The 19,899-nt window shown below is 38.8% G+C and overlaps 1 protein-coding gene across 2 annotated transcripts in view; it reads right to left on the bottom strand.

The window, feature by feature from the left end:
* LOC144013992 (uncharacterized) overlaps positions 1 to 19,899 on the bottom strand; it is a 56,896-nt gene that overhangs the window by 20,210 nt on the left and 16,787 nt on the right. For both annotated transcript variants that reach the window (XM_077513447.1, XM_077513448.1), the window contains exons 2-3: positions 1,792 to 2,001; positions 62 to 116 (exon numbers count right to left, since the gene is read on the bottom strand). In XM_077513447.1, coding sequence (XP_077369573.1) covers positions 62 to 116; positions 1,792 to 1,922 — 186 coding nt within the window. In that variant the 5' untranslated portion in view covers positions 1,923 to 2,001. The remainder of the gene's footprint in view (positions 1 to 61; positions 117 to 1,791; positions 2,002 to 19,899) is intronic.

Here is a 19,899-nt window from a genome sequence, read left to right as displayed (position 1 = left end):
CCATTTCATGTTTAGCTACATGTCATAAGATGGAGAGAGAGAAAGTGAAAGTATGTCTCACCATATTTACAGATGTGCCTTTCTCTCCAGCCGAAGGGTGCTTGCTCTTGCTTTTCCTGACAAAGAGCAAAAGAAAGAAAGGTCAAAGGGAGCCGCTGGACAGTTTTTTATACACTCTCAGCAGATACACGAGATAATATCAGAATCCATGTCCAGTCAGCAGCAAAATCCTTGTTGATAAGAGCCCAAAAAGTGAGCAGAGCACAGTGCAGGAGTGTTGAGCTACCCTATATAAACCATTGTTTATGATGTCTTTTCACAATGCAACCATTCATCATGCAATCTCCTTCATGCTTTTCGCTTTCATTTTGTACTTTTGCTATTCTCGAGCACACCAACTTGTTCTAAGGAGGGTGGGAGTCATTGCGAATCCTCGGAGGTGGTAGCTATAGGCAACTGTTGATATAGAGCGAAGCACGCAATAAGATGAAGCACAAAAACAACAAAGCCAGTGGTGCAGATGTGAATGTTTAACCCCGCCCCCATCATCTCAGTTCTTTTACATGAGAGTGACTTTCGCTGTTTTCTCCAAACAAGTATGACATTATATGGATAAGACTATCTGACTTTTTACGGACCTTTTCTTCATTGGAAGCACTAGAGGGATGGATGGATGGATGGATGCTTTTGTCCAATCACATTTGTGTTGCCATGTAAATCTAATGTGGCCTGGGGCTTCCGAATTTGCAGAATGTGACAGTTTCTTTAACCCAGGTGTGTCAAAATCATTTTTGTCATGGGCCACTTTGCTTTTCACTCAGCCGGCCATTATGACAGCGAAACCAAGTAAATGTTTAATCGTCTCATCGTGTTATTATATACACGTGGCAAGTTGATGGAATACTTGTTTTGAAATTAAAAATCAAGCATAACAGTTTGTTCAATTATTGTTCAAGTTACTGTCAAAAAATAAAATAAAATACTGCACAATCCATGCTTCTGTATGGAGTCCTTCTGTATGGAGTCTTCATTTTCTCCTTTGTATTTTTGCCCTAGCTTCTTTCTACATTCCAATGTCCAAGGTTCATCAAAAAATAAATTGTTTGTGGATATTCTCATTCGTTCCAGTCATTTCTTTCTCAGGGCATTGAATCGATTGCAACCAGGGTTATAATAGTTTTGGATTTTTTGACATTATTTTAAAAATTCAATTCATTTTAATTAATTCTTTTAGAGCAAGTTTGTTAGTTTTTATTAGTTTTTTTTTTTTTTTTTTTATGCATTGTTTTTTAGTTTGGTTTTTAATTAGTTGTTGTATTAGTTATAATAATTCTGGATTTGTTTTTACTTTTTTAAATTCAATTAATTTTAATTAATTTTAGAGCAAGTTTGTTAGTTTTTATTAGTTTTATTTTATTTTTTTAAATGCATTGTTTTTTAGTTTGGTTTTTAATTAGTTGTTGTATTAGTTATAATAGTTTTGGATTTTTTTTGGACATTTAAAAAAAATCAACTAGTTTTAATTAATTAGTTTTAGAGCAAGTGTGTTAGTTTTTATTAGTTTTTTTTTAAATGCATTGTTTTAGTTTGGTTTTTAATTAGTTGAAGTATTAGTTATAATAGTTTTGGATTTTTTGACGTTTTTTTTAAATTCAATTAGTTTTGATTAATTCATTTTAGAGCAAGTTTGTTAGTTTTTATTCGTTTTTATTTTTTTCAAAAATGCACTGTCTTAGTTTGTTTTTTAATTAGTTGTAGTATTAGTTTCACATCCCGTGAGCGCGCCCTCACCTCTGGCAACCCACGCAGACGAGGACGATGAGGATGGTGACCACGAAGGCCGACGCCGCCGCGATGGCCCCCAGGAGCAGCAGGTTTTTGTAGGGAGGGTCCTCCAGGTTCGTCCCTTCGCTGTCAGCCATGACACACGATCCCTCTCGCGCCCACTCACTTCCGCTCTCAGCTCAAACTCCGCCACGCAAACGCTCTGCTCAGGAAAACCTGCAGAGACGGGGGGAGGAAGAAAGACGCAGCAAATGAAAGAAGTGAGAGATAAGACGAAATGCGGCAGAGACGCAGAAATGCTTTGTGTGCTTGGCCTGCCTCTGGCTTTCTGTCACTGTCTCGTTCTGACATTTCGGTTGCTATTTTTGACTCTCAGGGAGAATAATTCACAGAAAATAGAACACCTAACGAGGCAGCGAGGATGCGCCCGCTGAAGAAAATAAAAAAAAAATTAAAAAAAAAGCTTCACCAACACTTTTTTTCCCCTTGTTGTTAAAAAAAGATCAAATAATGTTGTAATGTTCATTTGAGTCGTCAGAGATTCTTCATGTTAGTTTAACAGTAAAAACTAACTCCCCAGAGTGAAGTGTATCACTGGTGGAAGGACCAGAAACACTAGATTAAAAAAAACAAAAAACAAAAAAACACTTTAATAAAAAATTGACACATTTCTTTTAATCCACTAGCCTATTCACATTTGAATACGATGCAGTGCACTTAATGCTGCATTCGAGGATTGTCAGAAGTCGGATATATTGGAGTTGTTTTTTCCAAGTTCGAACCTGAAAGCGTTTGAGGCGAAAATAAACAACCAAAATGGCGGATAGTGATAAATAGTTTTTTATTTTGGTCTTCAAAACTCATTTTGACCTCCAGCAAACTTACCTTCTCACAATTTTGCTTCATTTATTATTTTTGTCTTATTTCATAATCGTTCCATATAGTCCAGTATTTCACCGTATAATTTCATGCAGGGAGATAGCGTGATGTCAAGTATTTATGAATGAAGAAAGCTATCTAGTTTTATACTCGAGAAAATTGTGTTTTACCATTCACGGTCTGTTGTCCCCATTGTAGAGTGACGTCACTTGTAGTCCGTCGGTGAAGTTGGGGTCCTTTTTCTTTCCCGACTTCGTAAGTGAAATTTCCGAGTTCAAGGGGTATTTCGGTACACACTTCCTGGTTTGAACTCGGAAAAGTCCGACTTCCGACCATCCTCGAATGCAGCATAAAATGCGGACATTTGTTTGAATGGGCGTGACAAATTAAAAATTAAATCAGAATTTGTGAATTCGGATCACATGATGTGATGTCACTGGAACTTGCATTTTGTTAACATGGTAACTGACTGTTTAGCACAAGTCCACTTTCAATTACAGTTATGCTGCCTTCATGTGGTATCGTATTAATACCACTTGTCCTGTGCAAAATTGCACGTGAACATGTCATATTTTCTACTGGACAACTGGGAATTAATTTTGATACCCGAGTTTCTGAGTTGAGTGAACTTTTCAAGTTTCAACATGGCAGAGAGCGCACAAGGATTTGTAAATGGCAAGAAATATGAACACTAATAAGGGCGTTAACTTGCGATTGGCTGGCAACCAGTCCAGGGTGTCCCCCGCTTACTGCCCAGAGCCAGCTGAGATCGGCGCCAGCACGCCCCGCGACCCTTGTGAGGAATAAGCAGTCAAGAGAATGGATGGATGGATGGTTAGTGTACACTATCTATTTTGTCCTTTTTAACACTTCAATCTTTTTGCTACTTTCAGAAGTCCTGGAAGCAGGAAATATGGACCATTGCTAGTGGACTATCACAGCAACAGGAACTTTTATGTCATATTTCCAATATGACAAAACAATATCACATTATTCATTCTGTTGGACCAAATAACCAAATATTGCATATCTACACCGTACATCAGGCTTTTCAAATGGGCTGCAGAGAAGATCTAAAAATGTAAACACAGCCATTGTGGTCAAGATCAGTTCTCTTCTCTTCACAAATGTGCATCTTCTTCTACGTTCACGTGTACATCCTTTCCGAACACAGACAATAGCAGACATGTGCACGTTTTGTAAAACAACGTGGCATACAGACAACAAACCAAGGAGGAACCAGAAAGAGGTTCAAGCTGTGTGAAAGATTCTTGGCGTTCTGTTTCTTGGAGATAAAACGACATCTCCCCTCCCGTCCCCCCTAGTGTCCCATTTTCCTGCTTTTTCCCTTCTTCCTCTGGATCTCCTCTCTCCTCCTCTCTTTCAGCGTGTCTGCCTGACCCTGCAGAAATGTGAGGCGATGCACGGCGAATGAATTAGCAGCGCTGAGGCCTCAGACAGCCCTTTATGGATCAGACAGGCAGCGGGAGAAGACAGAAGCGGAGAGTTTGTGAATGGCGGCGAGGGAGCTGATGAGACACGAGAACAAATGAGCGGGATGAAAGGCCTGACAGGTGGAAGGAGGCGAGGTCGAAGGCGAACGCGCCAAGACGGGGGGCTTGCTTAATACACTGAGGCGAGAACCAGGAGGGTTGTGGGTGATGACAGATGAAGATGAAGACGGAGAAGGGAAAGAGCAGGGAAGCCTGCCAGAATGTGCGACGAGCGCAGGGAGGGGGAGAAAAAGGATGCGGCAACGAGAAGGAGGTCACCGGCGGTCCGTCTCTTCTGCCTGCATTTCGTCAGCGCCCTTTGAAAAATTCAGATGAGAATATTCAAAGGCGTGCGGAGTGGAGCGCCAGCGAGCAGTTATGTGACGCTCAGAACTGGTGAGATGGGCCTGGAGGAGGAGAGGAAGATATCTGCGTGACGCCCCTGCAGCGCGCTGCCATTTAAGGCGCAACAATTCTCATTCCAGCATCTGTCTTCATTTCACAACATGATATGAGAGAAAAACATGGCGCCGCTTATATTCGGCAGAGCAACGACGATGGCACTGCTGTAATAAAGATGCCAACAGTGATGATGAAGACTGATGGTTATAATTAGGTCAAATTGAGAGCCACAAAAGAGGAACCGAACTGGGAAGGTTGCTTCGGATGTAAGAAGACAATGTGGTCTGCAGAGGTGTCAAATTAACAGATTAATCGAGAACTCATCACTTGTGAAATTAATCGACAAATATAATAATTGTTTACTGATTTCTGTAGTCCTTCATGAAAGAAGACTGATTATCTTCTGTGTTAATGATAATAAGCAAACATCTGTTTTTACTTTGGAAAACAATGACCAATGGTAAACATCGTACATCAATCCTCCCTTTTTTAATCACTATACGAATACCAAGTATGAAATAAACACCAATCACTGGTTAACTTATTTGCTCCCAAAAACATATAAATATGTTCCATTTTAAATGTATTAAGTGTACCAAAGACGTATTTATACTTTTTTTTTAACTTTTTTTTTCCTTTTTTTTGATGCAGCCTCTCAACTGCAGAGTACAGGTGAAAAAAATGGCAGTAATTACAAAAATGGCCAGCAGGTGGAAGCAGAGTATAATAGATGAACCAGAGCCATGTTGAAAACAAGCTGTTTCCCCACAATTCTAAGCAGATCTGTAAATAATGATGAAACTTAGCTATATTCTAATGCTAATTGCTGCAAAACGGAAACACATAGAAATATACTTTTTGTCCTGATGAAAGAAGAGACTCAAATTTTTCTTTTGTTTGGTTCCATGTTTTATAGCAATAGAACACAATATTCTCTGGACCTTGCAAAATCAGTCTAAATCCAGTAAAATGGCCGGGATTTTTTTTTTTTTATTATTATTATTTTTTAAATACACTTTAATATAAAATTAAAATGAATCAGTTTAGTCGATGAATCAATTGAATAATTGATAAATTAATCGATTCTAAAAATATTTGATGGTGACAGCACTAGAGGTTTGTTTTTGTTTTTTTTAACTTAATTTAATATGGCGTAAGAAGCTCAGTAAAGCATTGTTTGAACAACCGGGTCAGTATCACTAGTATAAAGTGACTTTGGTGTCCTAATCACAATCACTCAGTCATCATGAAAATGGAGCAGAAAAACTCTGAGGTCCCTGTTTTCCATGCCCAGCACAAGTCTAGCACAAAGTGCAGTTAAGGTGGAGTTTTCTTTCTTTTGGTTTCTTCACAGAGTACATTTACATGCAGACAATAACAATTTTCAAACACCAATATTGGCAACATTTTGGGGGTTTTGAAAGGCCATGTAAACACGTGTAAAAACCCAAATATGCTTATTTAAACTCTGTGATAACCCAAATTCTTTTTCATAAAAACAGCATTCGAAATACCTTGTTTGAACGGGGCATTGGTTTGCATTGTGCACATGCTCTATTCTTCTTTGTCTTCTTCTTTTTTCCTTCACGTATATTCACAATAAATCTTGGACGGTAGTACAGGAATGACTTGCATGCGCAGCGCCTTTCCACACCTCTAAACAAGCTTCATTTGAATACTTAGATTTCTCTGTAACATTTTCATGTTATGTTCTGTCTCTATGGCGACAATGCCATTGTTTGTATCTATACAGACATATACAATATACTGTATTTTCCGCACTATAAGGCGCATCTCATTATAAGACACAACTTCAATGTATGACATATTTTAAAACTTTTTCCATATATAAGGCACACCGCATTATAAGGCGCACCTTCAATGAATGATATATTTTAAAACTTTCTTTCATATATAAGGCGCTACAGTAGAGGCTGGAGTTACGTTATGCATCCATTAGATGGTGCTGCGCTAAAGGGAATGTCAACAAAAGTCAGACAGGTCAGTCAAACTTTATTAATAGTTTACAAACCAGCTTTCTGACAACTCCATTCACTCCCAAAATGAATAAACGGCTGTTTTATTATTTTCTCTGAGGTAAAGTATTAGTATTAGCTAGCGATCCAAGATGGCGGGATCTTCTGCGCATGCGCGTCACCGATCGTGCAGGGTCACCGATAGCGTCTTGACAGCGAGACCTGTTGCGGCTCAATATTGATCCATATATATAAGGCGCACTGGATTATAAGGCGCATGGTCAGCTTTTCAAAAAATTGAAGGCTCTTAGGTGCGCTTTATAGTGCAGAAAATATGGTACATGTACTGTATATGTCTGTGCTTATGGTGCGCAAACCACCGGAAATACACAAGCAGGGGTAGACAGTCCTCCACATACACATACTCCCACTGTTTTTGTCTTGATTTTGCCCTTTCCTAACCAAGGACAAATTATTTTATTTTTAATAAGATTATCCTGTGGTCTGAGGTGTGTTAAGAGTGAAACAGTCCCGATAAAAGTCTTCCAATATATATATATATTTTTTGTGTGTGTTATCCCCCCTGGTTGCATTCACTAAGAAAATGAAAAACATCAATAAAAATATTTGACAAAAAAAAAAAAAGTCTTCCAATCTTAAATATTAACGACTCTCCTTTCATTTGACTCAGTAAACTTCCCACCCTAATGAACAAGGAAGCGGGTATAAATAAAAACAACAGTCTTTTTTTTTTTCCCCTGTAAAAAAATAAATAAATAAATAGGCGTTATCACTATCATTCCTTCCTCTTTAAATCTTCTTTACATTTATCCAGGTCTCCCAGGTACAATGTTTATTCCAACACACACACACACACACACACACACACACACACACACGCACAGAATTTCATCAAGTCTTACGTCACATGATGTAAATCATATCTCTCAAGTACAGCTGGCCTTCGTCAAACTCTGAGCGTCGTTTTAATCCACAATAGAAGCCAAAAATTAGTTTTCAAACTCTGGATGTGTGCTGTATTATTTATTTTCAGTCTGCAAACATGTATATTCACAAAACAAAAGTGCCTATTGAAAAAATAGTTGTTGTTTTTTTAAAGTTCTTTAAAATAGCTCATTAACTACAAAATGTGCTTTATCAACAGCCTTTCTTGCAATATATATATAAAAGTGTGTGCTAGCAGCCCAGTGTTTTTAATTACTTCATTCAGCTTTAGGGAGCAAAAGTGAAAACAAATGTAAAGGTTAACCTCAGCCTTTTTTCTATGATTCCCTCCAGTCACCTAAAAATAAACACACAGTAACTTCAGTTGGTGCACATTCACAATCTAATCAAATAAATTACAAATACTCTATCTGTAACTTTACTAATATAATCATGTTTGGTTAAAAAATACAGTACACTAATTAAACAATGTTTTTAACCCAAAGAAAGAAAACATCACTTTCAAAGTTTGGATGCTGATGCTGATTGAGCAAAGTGCTAGCAAAAAAAAAAAAAAACTCCATATGGGATTAATAACACAGCCAGCATCCATGCAATTCTCCTAATTGTAAGTGACCAGATATCCATGAGGCTACTGCAACATTGTTGCAAAAGCATCCAGTCTCTGTCATCATAATGAGATAAATTCAGCTGAGTGTTATGATCTATATAGCAAACATTTATGCTGAGTGTGATTTAAAATTGTCATGTTTCTGTTATTTTATTAGATAAATATTTATTGTGAACTGCTCAAAATTCCATTGTAGTGTAGAGATTTGGAGTTGTTTAGTGGAAAATAAATCTGTTTCTTGCTTGAGTAATAATGGCATTTATTTCAAATATGCAAATTTCTCTCTCCATCTGTCATGCCAGGATTGTTATATTGTGTTTTGGATTTTTTATTTGGAAAATTGCGACATTGTCATAGTGGTGGTACTCAGAGGTGGATCAGGTCACTTAAGTCCCCGCTGAAAGTCGTCCCAGGTCTTATAAAACAAACATGTTGTCTGTCGCAGGGAAGTCATCCGAGGGAATTTGGGAATCGTGATTTCTCATCCAAGGGATATGAGATATCAATTTGGATTTTGCCGCCCTATCCATCTACAACATGAAGGAAGCGATGGGAAGCTGAGGAAGCAAAATATTACTATAGCAGGAGGTGGGGGGTACTATTGCGGCTTAACCCTCGGACATTTTTGCCATTAGCAGCAATGGCTACCTCAAAGCCGCAAGCAGACGCACGCTTAGCTTGCCAATGACTTTTACAACCTACCCCAGACTGACTTTTTTGCAAAGTGCCACATCACACAGTGAACCTGAAAAGCAATTTGTCCTGGGTTCCCATTATTTACAGCAAAGATGATCTACAAAACAAAGAGAGTCATCATAATCATAAGCACATTGCAATGAAGGCTATGTCCATCAAATTCAACCGCAAATCCCACAATCATCCCCGACGTCAACTATTCCGAGCTTACTCTCAATGTCACCTTCTGCCAAAAACACACTTCAAAACATGTCACAAATGCATCGTTATGTCCCGTTACTGCGCTGAATGACACGTCCTTGTTTGGAATGAAAAGTGACATTTCAATATTTGAATGTAATCCACTTGCACGGCCTCGCTGCTGCTAGAGCAACGAATGAACGTGGGTGAATGTTCTTTAGTCTGGTGCTGAAAATAGTCTTTCCCGTGTGTCAAGTGCTTGCTGCAGAATACGTTGCATGACATGAATACGCAATGAAAAAGATGTCAAAACAAAGCCCATTATTGGGTAACGAAACATATTTTGTTAACCCAAGCTGACAAACAAAATTCGCCCTGCTTGCATTACTATGCAGTAGTAGGAGTTGTTGTGACGTTTATTTTGCTATGCATTTAATATTCATTATTGTTGTTTTCATAATTTATGGGCCATTCATTCAAATCGGTGCCATTTGTGTCACTGTATATATTCACCATGATGTACTTTTTCTAAAACAGTATGTCCTGCACATTGATCTGATTGCGTATTTAACTAATGCAATGTAAAAGTTCAATTTAAACTACATTAAGAGTGGAAAATTTGTTACATGTCCCTGCTTCCTAAAATTAGACGTTAGCATGAAATTTGATCATTTAAATCCGTTTAATCATTTAAATTTAAAGATCATTTAAAATTAAAGAATATAAAGAAAATAAAAAAATATATATATATATACAGTATATATATATATATATATATATATATATATTTTTTTTTTTTACAAACCTTTTTATTTACACTTTTCTACCAGTCACTATAGTTCACAGGAAGTTGCATTATTCAGATCCTCTCCAGGCTATAGGGAGGCCAAAAAGTAAATACTTACATAATGAAAAATAAATGACAGTGTCATTTATTTTTCTGTATCTTAATGATATTTCAATTGTGACTTAAAATCTCTGCTCAGTCCTGTTATCTATTTGTTTCTAAATGTTATTTGCTTATTTTTAAAACACAACTTCTTCTCGAATCACTGTACTGTGTGTGCTAACTGCTAAGTGTCAACTCCCAAATCGATACTATTGGTCAGTCCACACGTGTGGGTGTTATTTATTTGTTATTTATTTTTACAAATAATTGACCAATCTAAAGTGTTCAAATAGGTTGATCTCTTTGATAATGCAATATTAATGGTTGAACATGCACACCGTTTTTGGGCTCTCTTGAAAAGTGGCCATTTTGGAAGGACAACTTTTTGGCCCAACGATTTGCTAATATATGCTAAAAGCTCACTCCTGTTACTTCCAGTCCTGATGCTTAAATTAAGTTTAAGTACAATAAAACAATGAGATAAAAATAATAAAGTGTCCTGGGGTGGGTCAATACACATTTGGAGGAGTTCAGTAATGTTTTAAGATTTGAAAAAGACAGAAATTTAAGTTAAGTTTGAAATTAACAATAAGCTAATGGCACAAATTTGATGGGATGGCCAGTATAAAGTATATTATTAAAAACAAATTGTGACAAGAAATACTGTTTGCAACAAGTAAAAACTTTCTGCGAACATCTTCAAAACCTTTTGCGACATTTTACAAACCCTGACGAAATCCTCAAATTCACAACCATTTGCCACTCAGTAAGACACCAGCTTTAAGGTTTATATACTGTACATGAGACAGTATATAATGTAAAATATGTGCTAGGAGAACTGTGTGTAACTGCATATGGTTACTTACATAATGTATAAAAGTACTATGACATTGATTGTGTTTTTAAATTCCACCCATGAATAAAAAATTGTGCTCACTTGCTATCCTGATACCTACTATCATGAAATGTGTGTGAAAATAAATTATGGATTCTACTGTCCGTTACATAAGACTGCCCTTAAGCGATCGTAACGCTATTTTTGCTCATTTAAAAATCTTCGTTTCTCTGCCATATGCAGGAAGGATCTTTCAAGGCAGTCAAAAAAAAAATATTTAATCTTAAGGGGACTTGTCATAAAATTCACATAAACATTAGAAAAATCCACGGATTGCAACTCTCAGAAGAGGACATTTGGCAGTGCTGCTGTTGGGTATAAACAATTGTTTGTCTTATCCGTCCCAAACCCCAATCGTGAGCCTCCAAAGGCAACCGCTTGTGTTGTTTTATTTTTAGAACACCGCCAAATTTTGACATTTCACTTGTTTGCCTCATCCTACGTTGCAAAGCGCAAAGACGATCCCAAAAGGTTGTATTCCTTTTGGAGTTGTGGTGTGCAGCTGTGCATGTGCATTTTAACCGCAGGCAAGTGTGGGGTGTACTAATAACATCAATTACAAAAAAGGAAACTGGATGATAATGATGAGGAAACCAACCAGGGATGCTGAATTAGGGGCAAGGGGATGTGTCGGACGTTCTTTGAGTGCAAAGGGGACAGTTCTGTTGAGGAATTTTGTGAGCCTCTGCTACAGTATATTGCTGATCCTCCCCACATAAGAAAGCCAAGACCCCATTTTCCATTTTCTTCTCACTTGACTCGGCTTAATTAAGCAGAATGAGTCAGAAGCAACACTCAGGATTTGAGATTTATTCTTATGGGAATGGGAAGCTCTCCCTCTCCTCCCCGTTTATGGTACATTTCTGCGTTAACTTCCCTCATTACTTTAATGACGGCGCTACTGCCGGCTTATTTTCACGATTGCAGTTTATTTTTTTAACATGAGCGTGTGGATGTATAGGAGGAATACACAGTGATTCCCACGTGATTCTGCCTATAAAATGCAGCTTCAAAAAAGCAACAGTGCGAAGGTCGCATGATAAACAGCAGCGGTTACAGTCATTGAAAGGGCTTGGCACTGAAATTATCAAACGGGTAAAGAAGCAACAAACATATGTTTTGGCCTCCAAAGCGTCAGGCAAACTCCCAACATTAAGTGCAATACAGAGGAAGAATCTGACGGAAACATCAAACCTCAGCTCTCCGCCTTTGCTTTAGATGCATTATTCATCTGTGTGCCAATTTGGAGGAACCCTCCCAATCCCTCAGCTAGCGCCAAAAAGAGGAGAAACGAGGTGGACAGAAAAAGTCACAGCAAGAAAAAGACAAGTTGGTGGGAGAAGAGAGCACGAGAGACGCCAGAACAAAAGAACGAGGGAGACAAGATGCGGGAGAAAGCGCGAGCGGCACCATCTCTTAGCTGCAAATTAGAGAAACATTCAAACCGGGTTTCACATGATCCATGGAGACCTCGCTCCCTGTTACGGGTTTTAACACCACCACAACTGCAGCCTGACACTGAATCATCTTGATTTCCTTGTAATACAGTTAAAGTGGGATGAAAACAGACAGAACAAAGACCAAAGGGTTCAAATCGCCTCACTTAGCTTGGATTTAATGCTGCATGATTATGGCCAATATGACAAGCACAATTATTTTCATCAGTTTTGTGATCACATTATTAATTGCCTATGTTTGGGCTCGCACCCAAAATCCGTGTTTGCTAATCGTTTACTATTTAGTCAGCGAGCAAGTCTTGAATCAAGTTTAGATAATATGAAAACAAAAATGCATTGAGCTGTCACTGTCTTACAAATGCAATTATGCCATCTAGTGGCAGAAAAATGACCTCAAACGCAAATCAATATCACACTCGTTTTTTACGGTACAGGACATCTTTTTAATTTGAACTATCCATCCATCCATCCATCCATTTTCTGAACCGCTTGTTCCTCACAAGGGTCGCGGGGGGTGCTGGAGCCTATCTCAGCTGGCTATGGGCAGTAGGCGGGGTACACCCTGAACTGGTTGCCAACCAATAGCAGGGCACACGGAGACGAACAACCATCCACACTCACAAGCACACCTCGGGACAATTCGGAGCGCCCAATTAACCTGCTATGCATGTCTTTGGAATGTGGGAGGAGACCGGAGTGCCCGGAGAAGACCCACGCGGGCACGGGGAGAACATGCAAACTACACCCAGGAAGGCCGGAGCCTGGACTCGAACCTGAGTCCTCAGTTAATTTTCACTAAATGTTATAAATTATTATGAAATTGCTGTATCAATGACTAAAAGATGCAACGATATTTCTATTAGTTTAAATATTAATATTAAAATACTAACATTTTTTTTTCTATTTATATGTTACCAAGAGTATGAAACTTAAAATTTAAAATTAGTTAACTATTGAAAACATGCGATTAATTACGATCAAACGTTTTAATCGCCTGACAGACTTAATTCCTACATTTGCTCGAAGGTAAGAGTCTGTAAAGCTACATGGGCTAGGCTAAAGCTATATTGCTAACGAGCGACGGAATGAACTTATTAATTTTAGCTCTAAAGGCAAGAGCGCCACAAAACTGGACAGCGAAGTTTTACCTTCGACAATTATTTATTATTATATACAGGGTCAGGCAAAATGATCTGACACATTTGTAGGTTTAATAAAAGACAAATAAATAGGGATATAACGATAAGGGCAATATTGTGATATTGTAATATTAAAACTGCTACAATATCGTCGTCGTCATGTTCACGATAATTAAAAGGAATGCATCTGTGAAAAAAGTCAGGTTGATTTCCATTTGTGCAGTTCTAGCACCCTCTAGTGGCTAGTTTATTAGTGCAATTTAATTTTCATTCGGGATGTTTTGGCCTTCTATGTTTAAAATCTATGCTAATTGTCAGATGAAGGGTAACCTAATTTGCTTGTGAAGCAATCAATGTGTGCTAGCATTAGCAAGTAAGTGCCTCAATATTGTTATTAGAGATTGTAGGTGGTTTATATGCATTGCTGTTATGTACAAAAGCACAATATTGTGATTTTTTTCAGTATGAGCTCTTTTTTTTTTTTTTTTTTTTTTTTTTTTTTTACAATATTGTGATCTTTTTTAAATATTGCACTGTTCCGTTTGCACTTCAAACTTGGCTCGTAACACGATCTTGTTATAGCTTACCAGCTTCAGAGCTACTGGATCTGCATTGAAACTTCCGTGAATGCCTTCGACAGTGTGTAGACAATAACAGATTTTTTTCAATTTTCAAAACCTAATGAAACTGAATGGCATTATATGTACTTTTTTGAAAATAAAAACACTTTTTTGTTTCTTTATTTGTCTTTTATTAAAACCTACAAATGTGTCAGATCATTTTGCTTGACCCTGTACATTATCAGCCCTACCACACACACGTACATTTTGCATCTTTGGAAACACCATTTCCGCTGGCTTTCATGCTCTGCCACAAGCTGTCATCGTCACTTTGTCTTCCAATCGTCACCCCAATCCAACCACCCCCCTTTCCTGGCAGCCTTGCCGCTGCCCATATTGGGAACTAAACCCAGGTTTGTTACTTATTATAGCAGCAGCATTTCACATCACAGCCTGGAATATACAAAGTCGTGCGTATGTGTGTGTGTCGATTGTGTGTGTATACGGGGGTGAAGCAGAGGGACAGTAAGCGTGTGTGGGCTGGATGAGTAGGATTGCCGTTTAATCTGCCTCTGTCTCCCTCCTGTAACACGGCTCTCGTCATTTAGAGCCAACAGCTGGATGTGTCTGCATCACATCCAATCCGACTGCCCCCACCCAAACACGTCCCCCGCTGCTGCTGCACACTAAGAGGCCAACAGTATTTAGCCAGTCACAGCACGATTACATCGACGACAGTGTTCCCTTGAGATAGGAGTTACCCGACTTAAAAGTTTTTTGTGATACATTTGGTCAAATTTTTGGCTTGGACTGGCGAGCAGACTTGAGATAAAAACGCTGGGTGGTGGCAGTGGACTTGTGTTTCTGTAAAGCGCTTTGTGATGGCTACAGCTGTTTGAAAACACTATAATTATGAATAAAGACAACCTGACTTGACTCAAATTTGACTCACTTCACAGAAGGTGGGTTGCAATCACGTGATTCCGGTGGCGCGCCAAATTCAACTGAGGGTCAGGAAGTAGGGAACACCCATTGAAAATGATGAGCTGACAGGCTCTAAAAATAGTAAAATATGTCGGATATCATCCTTACACTCTGAGGAAAAGAGATTTGTACGAACTCGTGTCAGATTTGTCTGGTGTGGAGGCAATCGACATTGCGAACTACCTCGTCCTCCAGACATCGTACTACACTGCTAGCCAAATGAAGGCGTATAAAAGCCTGGAGACTTACAACTATTTCGTGTGTGGTTGGGTCAGGGAACTCGGATCAAAAGAAGCATAAATGACTGCCGTCTTGTTTTTGTTCGGGTGAGTAAATGTGATTCAGGATCATTCTCTTTTCAACTCAAATGTACACAAAGGGACCACTGGCATCAGGCTACAAGCTAGCTGACTAAATGTTACTTTACCTGCTATTTTCTACAGGTTGCTAGGTTAACCATTCTCAGAGGTCTAGCGTGTGTTGTGGCCTTCCTGGAAGAAGGACCTCCATTTAAGAACTACTCGTTGTGATAGCTAACATAGCTAGCATTGCTAAAAACAAAGACACAGCCACCTAGCATGGACACACAAGCTGTAGAACAAACTCCACATAGTATTATCACGGTTAGCTATGTTTCCGGTAATATCACACCGGCCTGTTGAGAGTTTTATTCAGCTATGTACTGTATCCTTACCTTTCACAAAGTGATCGCTGCACATACGAGCGTTGTCCAACTTTGCTCATCCGTATTACAGACGAAGGTTTTTAATCCAGGTCTGCCGTCTTCTTTTGGTAATTAAAAATAAAAATAATAATAATAATAAAATCCACCTTTATGGGTTACTACATTTGGATCGTGAAAGTAACTTTTATTTTTTTCTTGATTAGACCGGTTGGTACAGCCATAACAGCACAAAACTTCGGCATTTTCTCAGCTCCTTCCTATGGGGAAATTACTTCTGACCATTTCTTCAAACGATCGGTTTCATGGACACTGCCCGTTTACTTTTACTTTCAAGCTAATAATAGCAAAGAAGACACATTGTATATATTTAAACCACAAATGTTCCCTTAAGAATAGCCTGCTTAGCTTAATGCTAACAAACAGTGCAAAATGCTAAACAGAGCATTTAACAGTACTTACAGCTGTTTCATTTATATCCTTGACGAAAAATATGATATTTGTCACCTACAATTGACAATTCTGCTCTTACGTCACAAGTCAAAATGGTGGCCTTTGGACTTTGGAAGGTTGTAATTTGATTTGTGAGGATTATTTTGATTTCAAAATGTGATGACATGTCGTTTGACTACTACAAAAATCTGGCTGGTTTGTATGCTAGTCACTGGCAAAAGCAATACAATATGCCCGTTTGTTTACACCGTGTAAAGGAAGCCTTTGCATTGTGTTGCATTGCGAAACTATCAGAAATGTCCGGGCGTTCGGAATGGGGTATATGCCACGTAGAAGGCGGGACTCCGACTTCCTGGATTTCACACATCAGCCTTGTTTCCGTTTCCTGTTTGCAACGTGTGGGCCGCGTCCCAAGACGTGTGCTTCCGCCTTTGTGCCCCTCGGTTGCGTGTTTCCGTCGACAGGTGCGATTGTAGTGTGTCTGTCTCAGTTGTAGCTGCGACACAAGTTGGTTGTGCTCACGCCAACAACAACGCAAAATATCAAAACAAAGTCTAGCACGCCCCTGCACACATCTAGACTGCATTTCGCGCCAGACTTGAATATAGAGTCCTAATTACCAATTTTATTTGAATGCTCCTGTGAGTAAAAATGTCTAAATCAATCAAAAAATTGTAACCTGCTCATTTAAACATGACAACCAATCCTTTTCCTTCACTAACAGCCTTACTAAAGCTCTGCACCGAATGGCGATGTCAGGAAGGGCATCGACTCGCAGGCGTTCCGCTGATCCACCAATGTGGAGCTGCCAGGGGGGATTGGGCTGCAGGCCAACGTGTCAGTTGGCTGTGATCTTGCTCCCTCAGCTTGATCATGTCACCAATACGGAATCGGCTTCAGAGAGACGCTCGCATGCAGGACACGTTCACACCTCAGCACTCGTCAGTGTAATCTCTACAGAAGCAGACAGATTGTTTCAGTAGCACCACCAATAGTTTGAATTGCGGACGATGTCGTCACATTTAGAACAGGCCTGATTTTTTATGTAATGTGTCAAAGTGCACTAAAGAGACAAAAGTCTCGTGCCGCAATGCCCCAACTCAGGTTCTTATTCTGATGTCCCATTTTAGTCCATTTTATTCTGTTTTCCTCATATTATAGAGATACCGTAGTTTCCGGACTATAAGACGCAACTTTTGTCACACGCTTTCAACCCTGCGGCTTATACAATGATGCGGCTAATATATGCATTTTTTCTGATGGCCGCCAGGGGCGCTCGAGCAGAAAAGGTAAGAGTGAGACAGGTGGAATATATGTGTCGAGGAAGACGCAAGTTTAATGTAAATGAGCATAAGCAGACCCTCATCATGGAAAATACAAGAAGTCTCAAGTCTTAGTGAATTTTACCGGTATGTTATTTTTAACCATCTCTGTTAGTGCTGTGTTACTACCGTATTACTGCTGCGTCACAGGCATTGTTTGGAAAGAAAAGTTAAGGTATATTATTAAACCTTTGAAAACTCTTTCTGTGTACCGTCTTTCTTTGTAAATATCTCATGTTTCAATGTGGGCACTTATAGTCAGGTGCGGCTTATTTATGTACAAAATGCTTTTTCCTATATAAATGTACTGGGTCCGGCTTATAATCATGTGCGGCTTATAGTCCGGAAATTACGATATATCAATGTTTTTTTTTTTGTTTTTTTTTTCAGAGCCAATACTGATACCGATTATTAGCAGTCAAGGAGACTGATAACCGCTATTTGGGGCCAATATTCATTTTCAGTAAAAGGGAAATAAAAAATAGCAACAACATTTAAAAAAAAAAAACCCTTGTGAGGAGCAAGCGGTTAAGAAAATGGATGGATCTATAAATTCCAACTCAACTTTAAAAAAAATAAAAATAAAATGTCTTAAAGCCCATGTTTATTGAACAGCTTTTCAGATTTTGAAAATGTGTAAGTTTTTTTTTTTTTGATTGATATAGAGTAGAATAGACATCTTTGTTTTAAAATTGTTACAAAAAGTTCAATCAGTATGTCTTACAAAATTAAATGACAACTTTATTCAATACTATATCTCCCTATAGTTTTCTACAGTAAATATTTTTCTAAAATTTCAAAATAACTGAAATGTTAAACTTTCACATACTAAAGTTGCAGAGTTCCCAAGGTTAGCAGCATCTCTTATAAAGTAAATTGAAAATATAAATGAATAGTTCCCTAATAGAATTTTATTGCTGCTTTAAATGCACATGACAAATAATGTATTGAATCTCGAATACTGCAATTAAATGACATATTGGCGAGACTAACTTTATGTAACTTCACTTTATAGTGACTTTAATGCAGTTACATAAGCAGACTGACCTCAGTCCCACTGCAGCAGCGGCTTGAGTGGCATCTTTTGGGCAATCAATCAGAAAATACCTGATGGGAGCTCATCTTGGCCATAAAAAAAAAATACATTTTCCTTTTTGAAAGCCAGTGACAATCCTCAAAGCTTACAGATGAGCTCAAACTCTAGAATGCAAACACAAGTGGACACGAAGGCGGGCAACGACTGTGCCGTTCCCAGGTCTCTATCGGCGACTGATGTTTTCACACTTGTGTGGAAGATTGCTATTTCTGCACACAGCCACAGAGCTCAATTATTCATTGTGAATGCTGGCGCACTCACTTTACCTCTTTAAGGGAGGGAGCAGGGTGTGTCTCGCACGTGTTCCATGTCTCCCCAATGCAAGGCAACATCACAGAAGCGGGAGAGGAGGCAGGGGAGAAGGAGGCAAGGAGCTGTCGTAAACATGCAGTCAAAGTGATATGAAGCGGGAGGTGCGGATCAAACAGCACGGGGAGGAAATGGCAAGAATCTTTCTCCCTTATCTTCTCTGGCAGCCAGCTGCGCATCCTCTGCTGCTCGGTCCACTGTGACTGAGAGAAAAACACTTTTTCCACACACGAACCCGACTCTCACACACCGCACACAGCCTTGCCAAGTGACCAACTCTTCATTCACGGTGCACTTTTACTAACAGATCACTTGATGGCAGTGACGAATGAGTATCAATTAGTTAAAAAAATGATAAAAGTTTTTAAATGTCTTAAAGGTCTTGGGCCAACTTATATATCTGACCTGCTTTTATCGTATAAACCGTCACGGATCCTGAAATCCTCTGGCAGGAGCCTTTTAACTGTTACCAGGGTGAGGACCAAAACATATTTGGCATTTAAATGTTGTTTTTTTTAACCCCTTTTATTTCTTTTTTTTTTTTAGTTCCTATTTCCTTTTATCATATTGTCTTTTAGCTTTGTTTTTGCCTTTTACAGGGAGTCCTCGAGGTGAGGCACACTCGACCTAAGGCGTTTCACTTTACAACGGTTACGCCGGACCGCCATTTTGGCTCCTTGTCCGCTATTTAGCCCTTAGCTAGTGCTAGCACTTGTGAACTTATGAGAGTATCTTTGGCTTTTTCACCCTCTATTTTCCACATCATGGCCCCAGAGAAGAAGAAAGCTACATCTTCTATCAATGTTGGTCCAGCCAAAAGAAAAGCAATTACCATGGAAACTAAGCTAAACATCATAAAAAGATCACAGAAAGGAGAGACACTGACGGACATTAGAAAAGACTTGGGCTTCAGTCGGACAGTTGTACAGCATCTTATTTTTTTTATTTTATTTTAACTCTTTGACTGCCAGCCATTTTCGGAAAAGGTAACCCCTATACTGCCAGCTGATTTACAGAATTTTACCGATCTTTCAAGCTCCACAGAAAATGTTGTGTTAGGACTATGGAAACGCGGATACTACCAAATGAAAGATTGAAGTCTCATCTTTCATCTAAAAAAGTTCGT

This window comes from Festucalex cinctus, chromosome 2 (genome assembly GCF_051991245.1).
Source record: "Festucalex cinctus isolate MCC-2025b chromosome 2, RoL_Fcin_1.0, whole genome shotgun sequence".
NCBI classification, from domain to species: Eukaryota; Metazoa; Chordata; class Actinopteri; order Syngnathiformes; family Syngnathidae; genus Festucalex; species Festucalex cinctus.
This window is presented reverse-complemented; position numbering and strand designations above follow the sequence as displayed.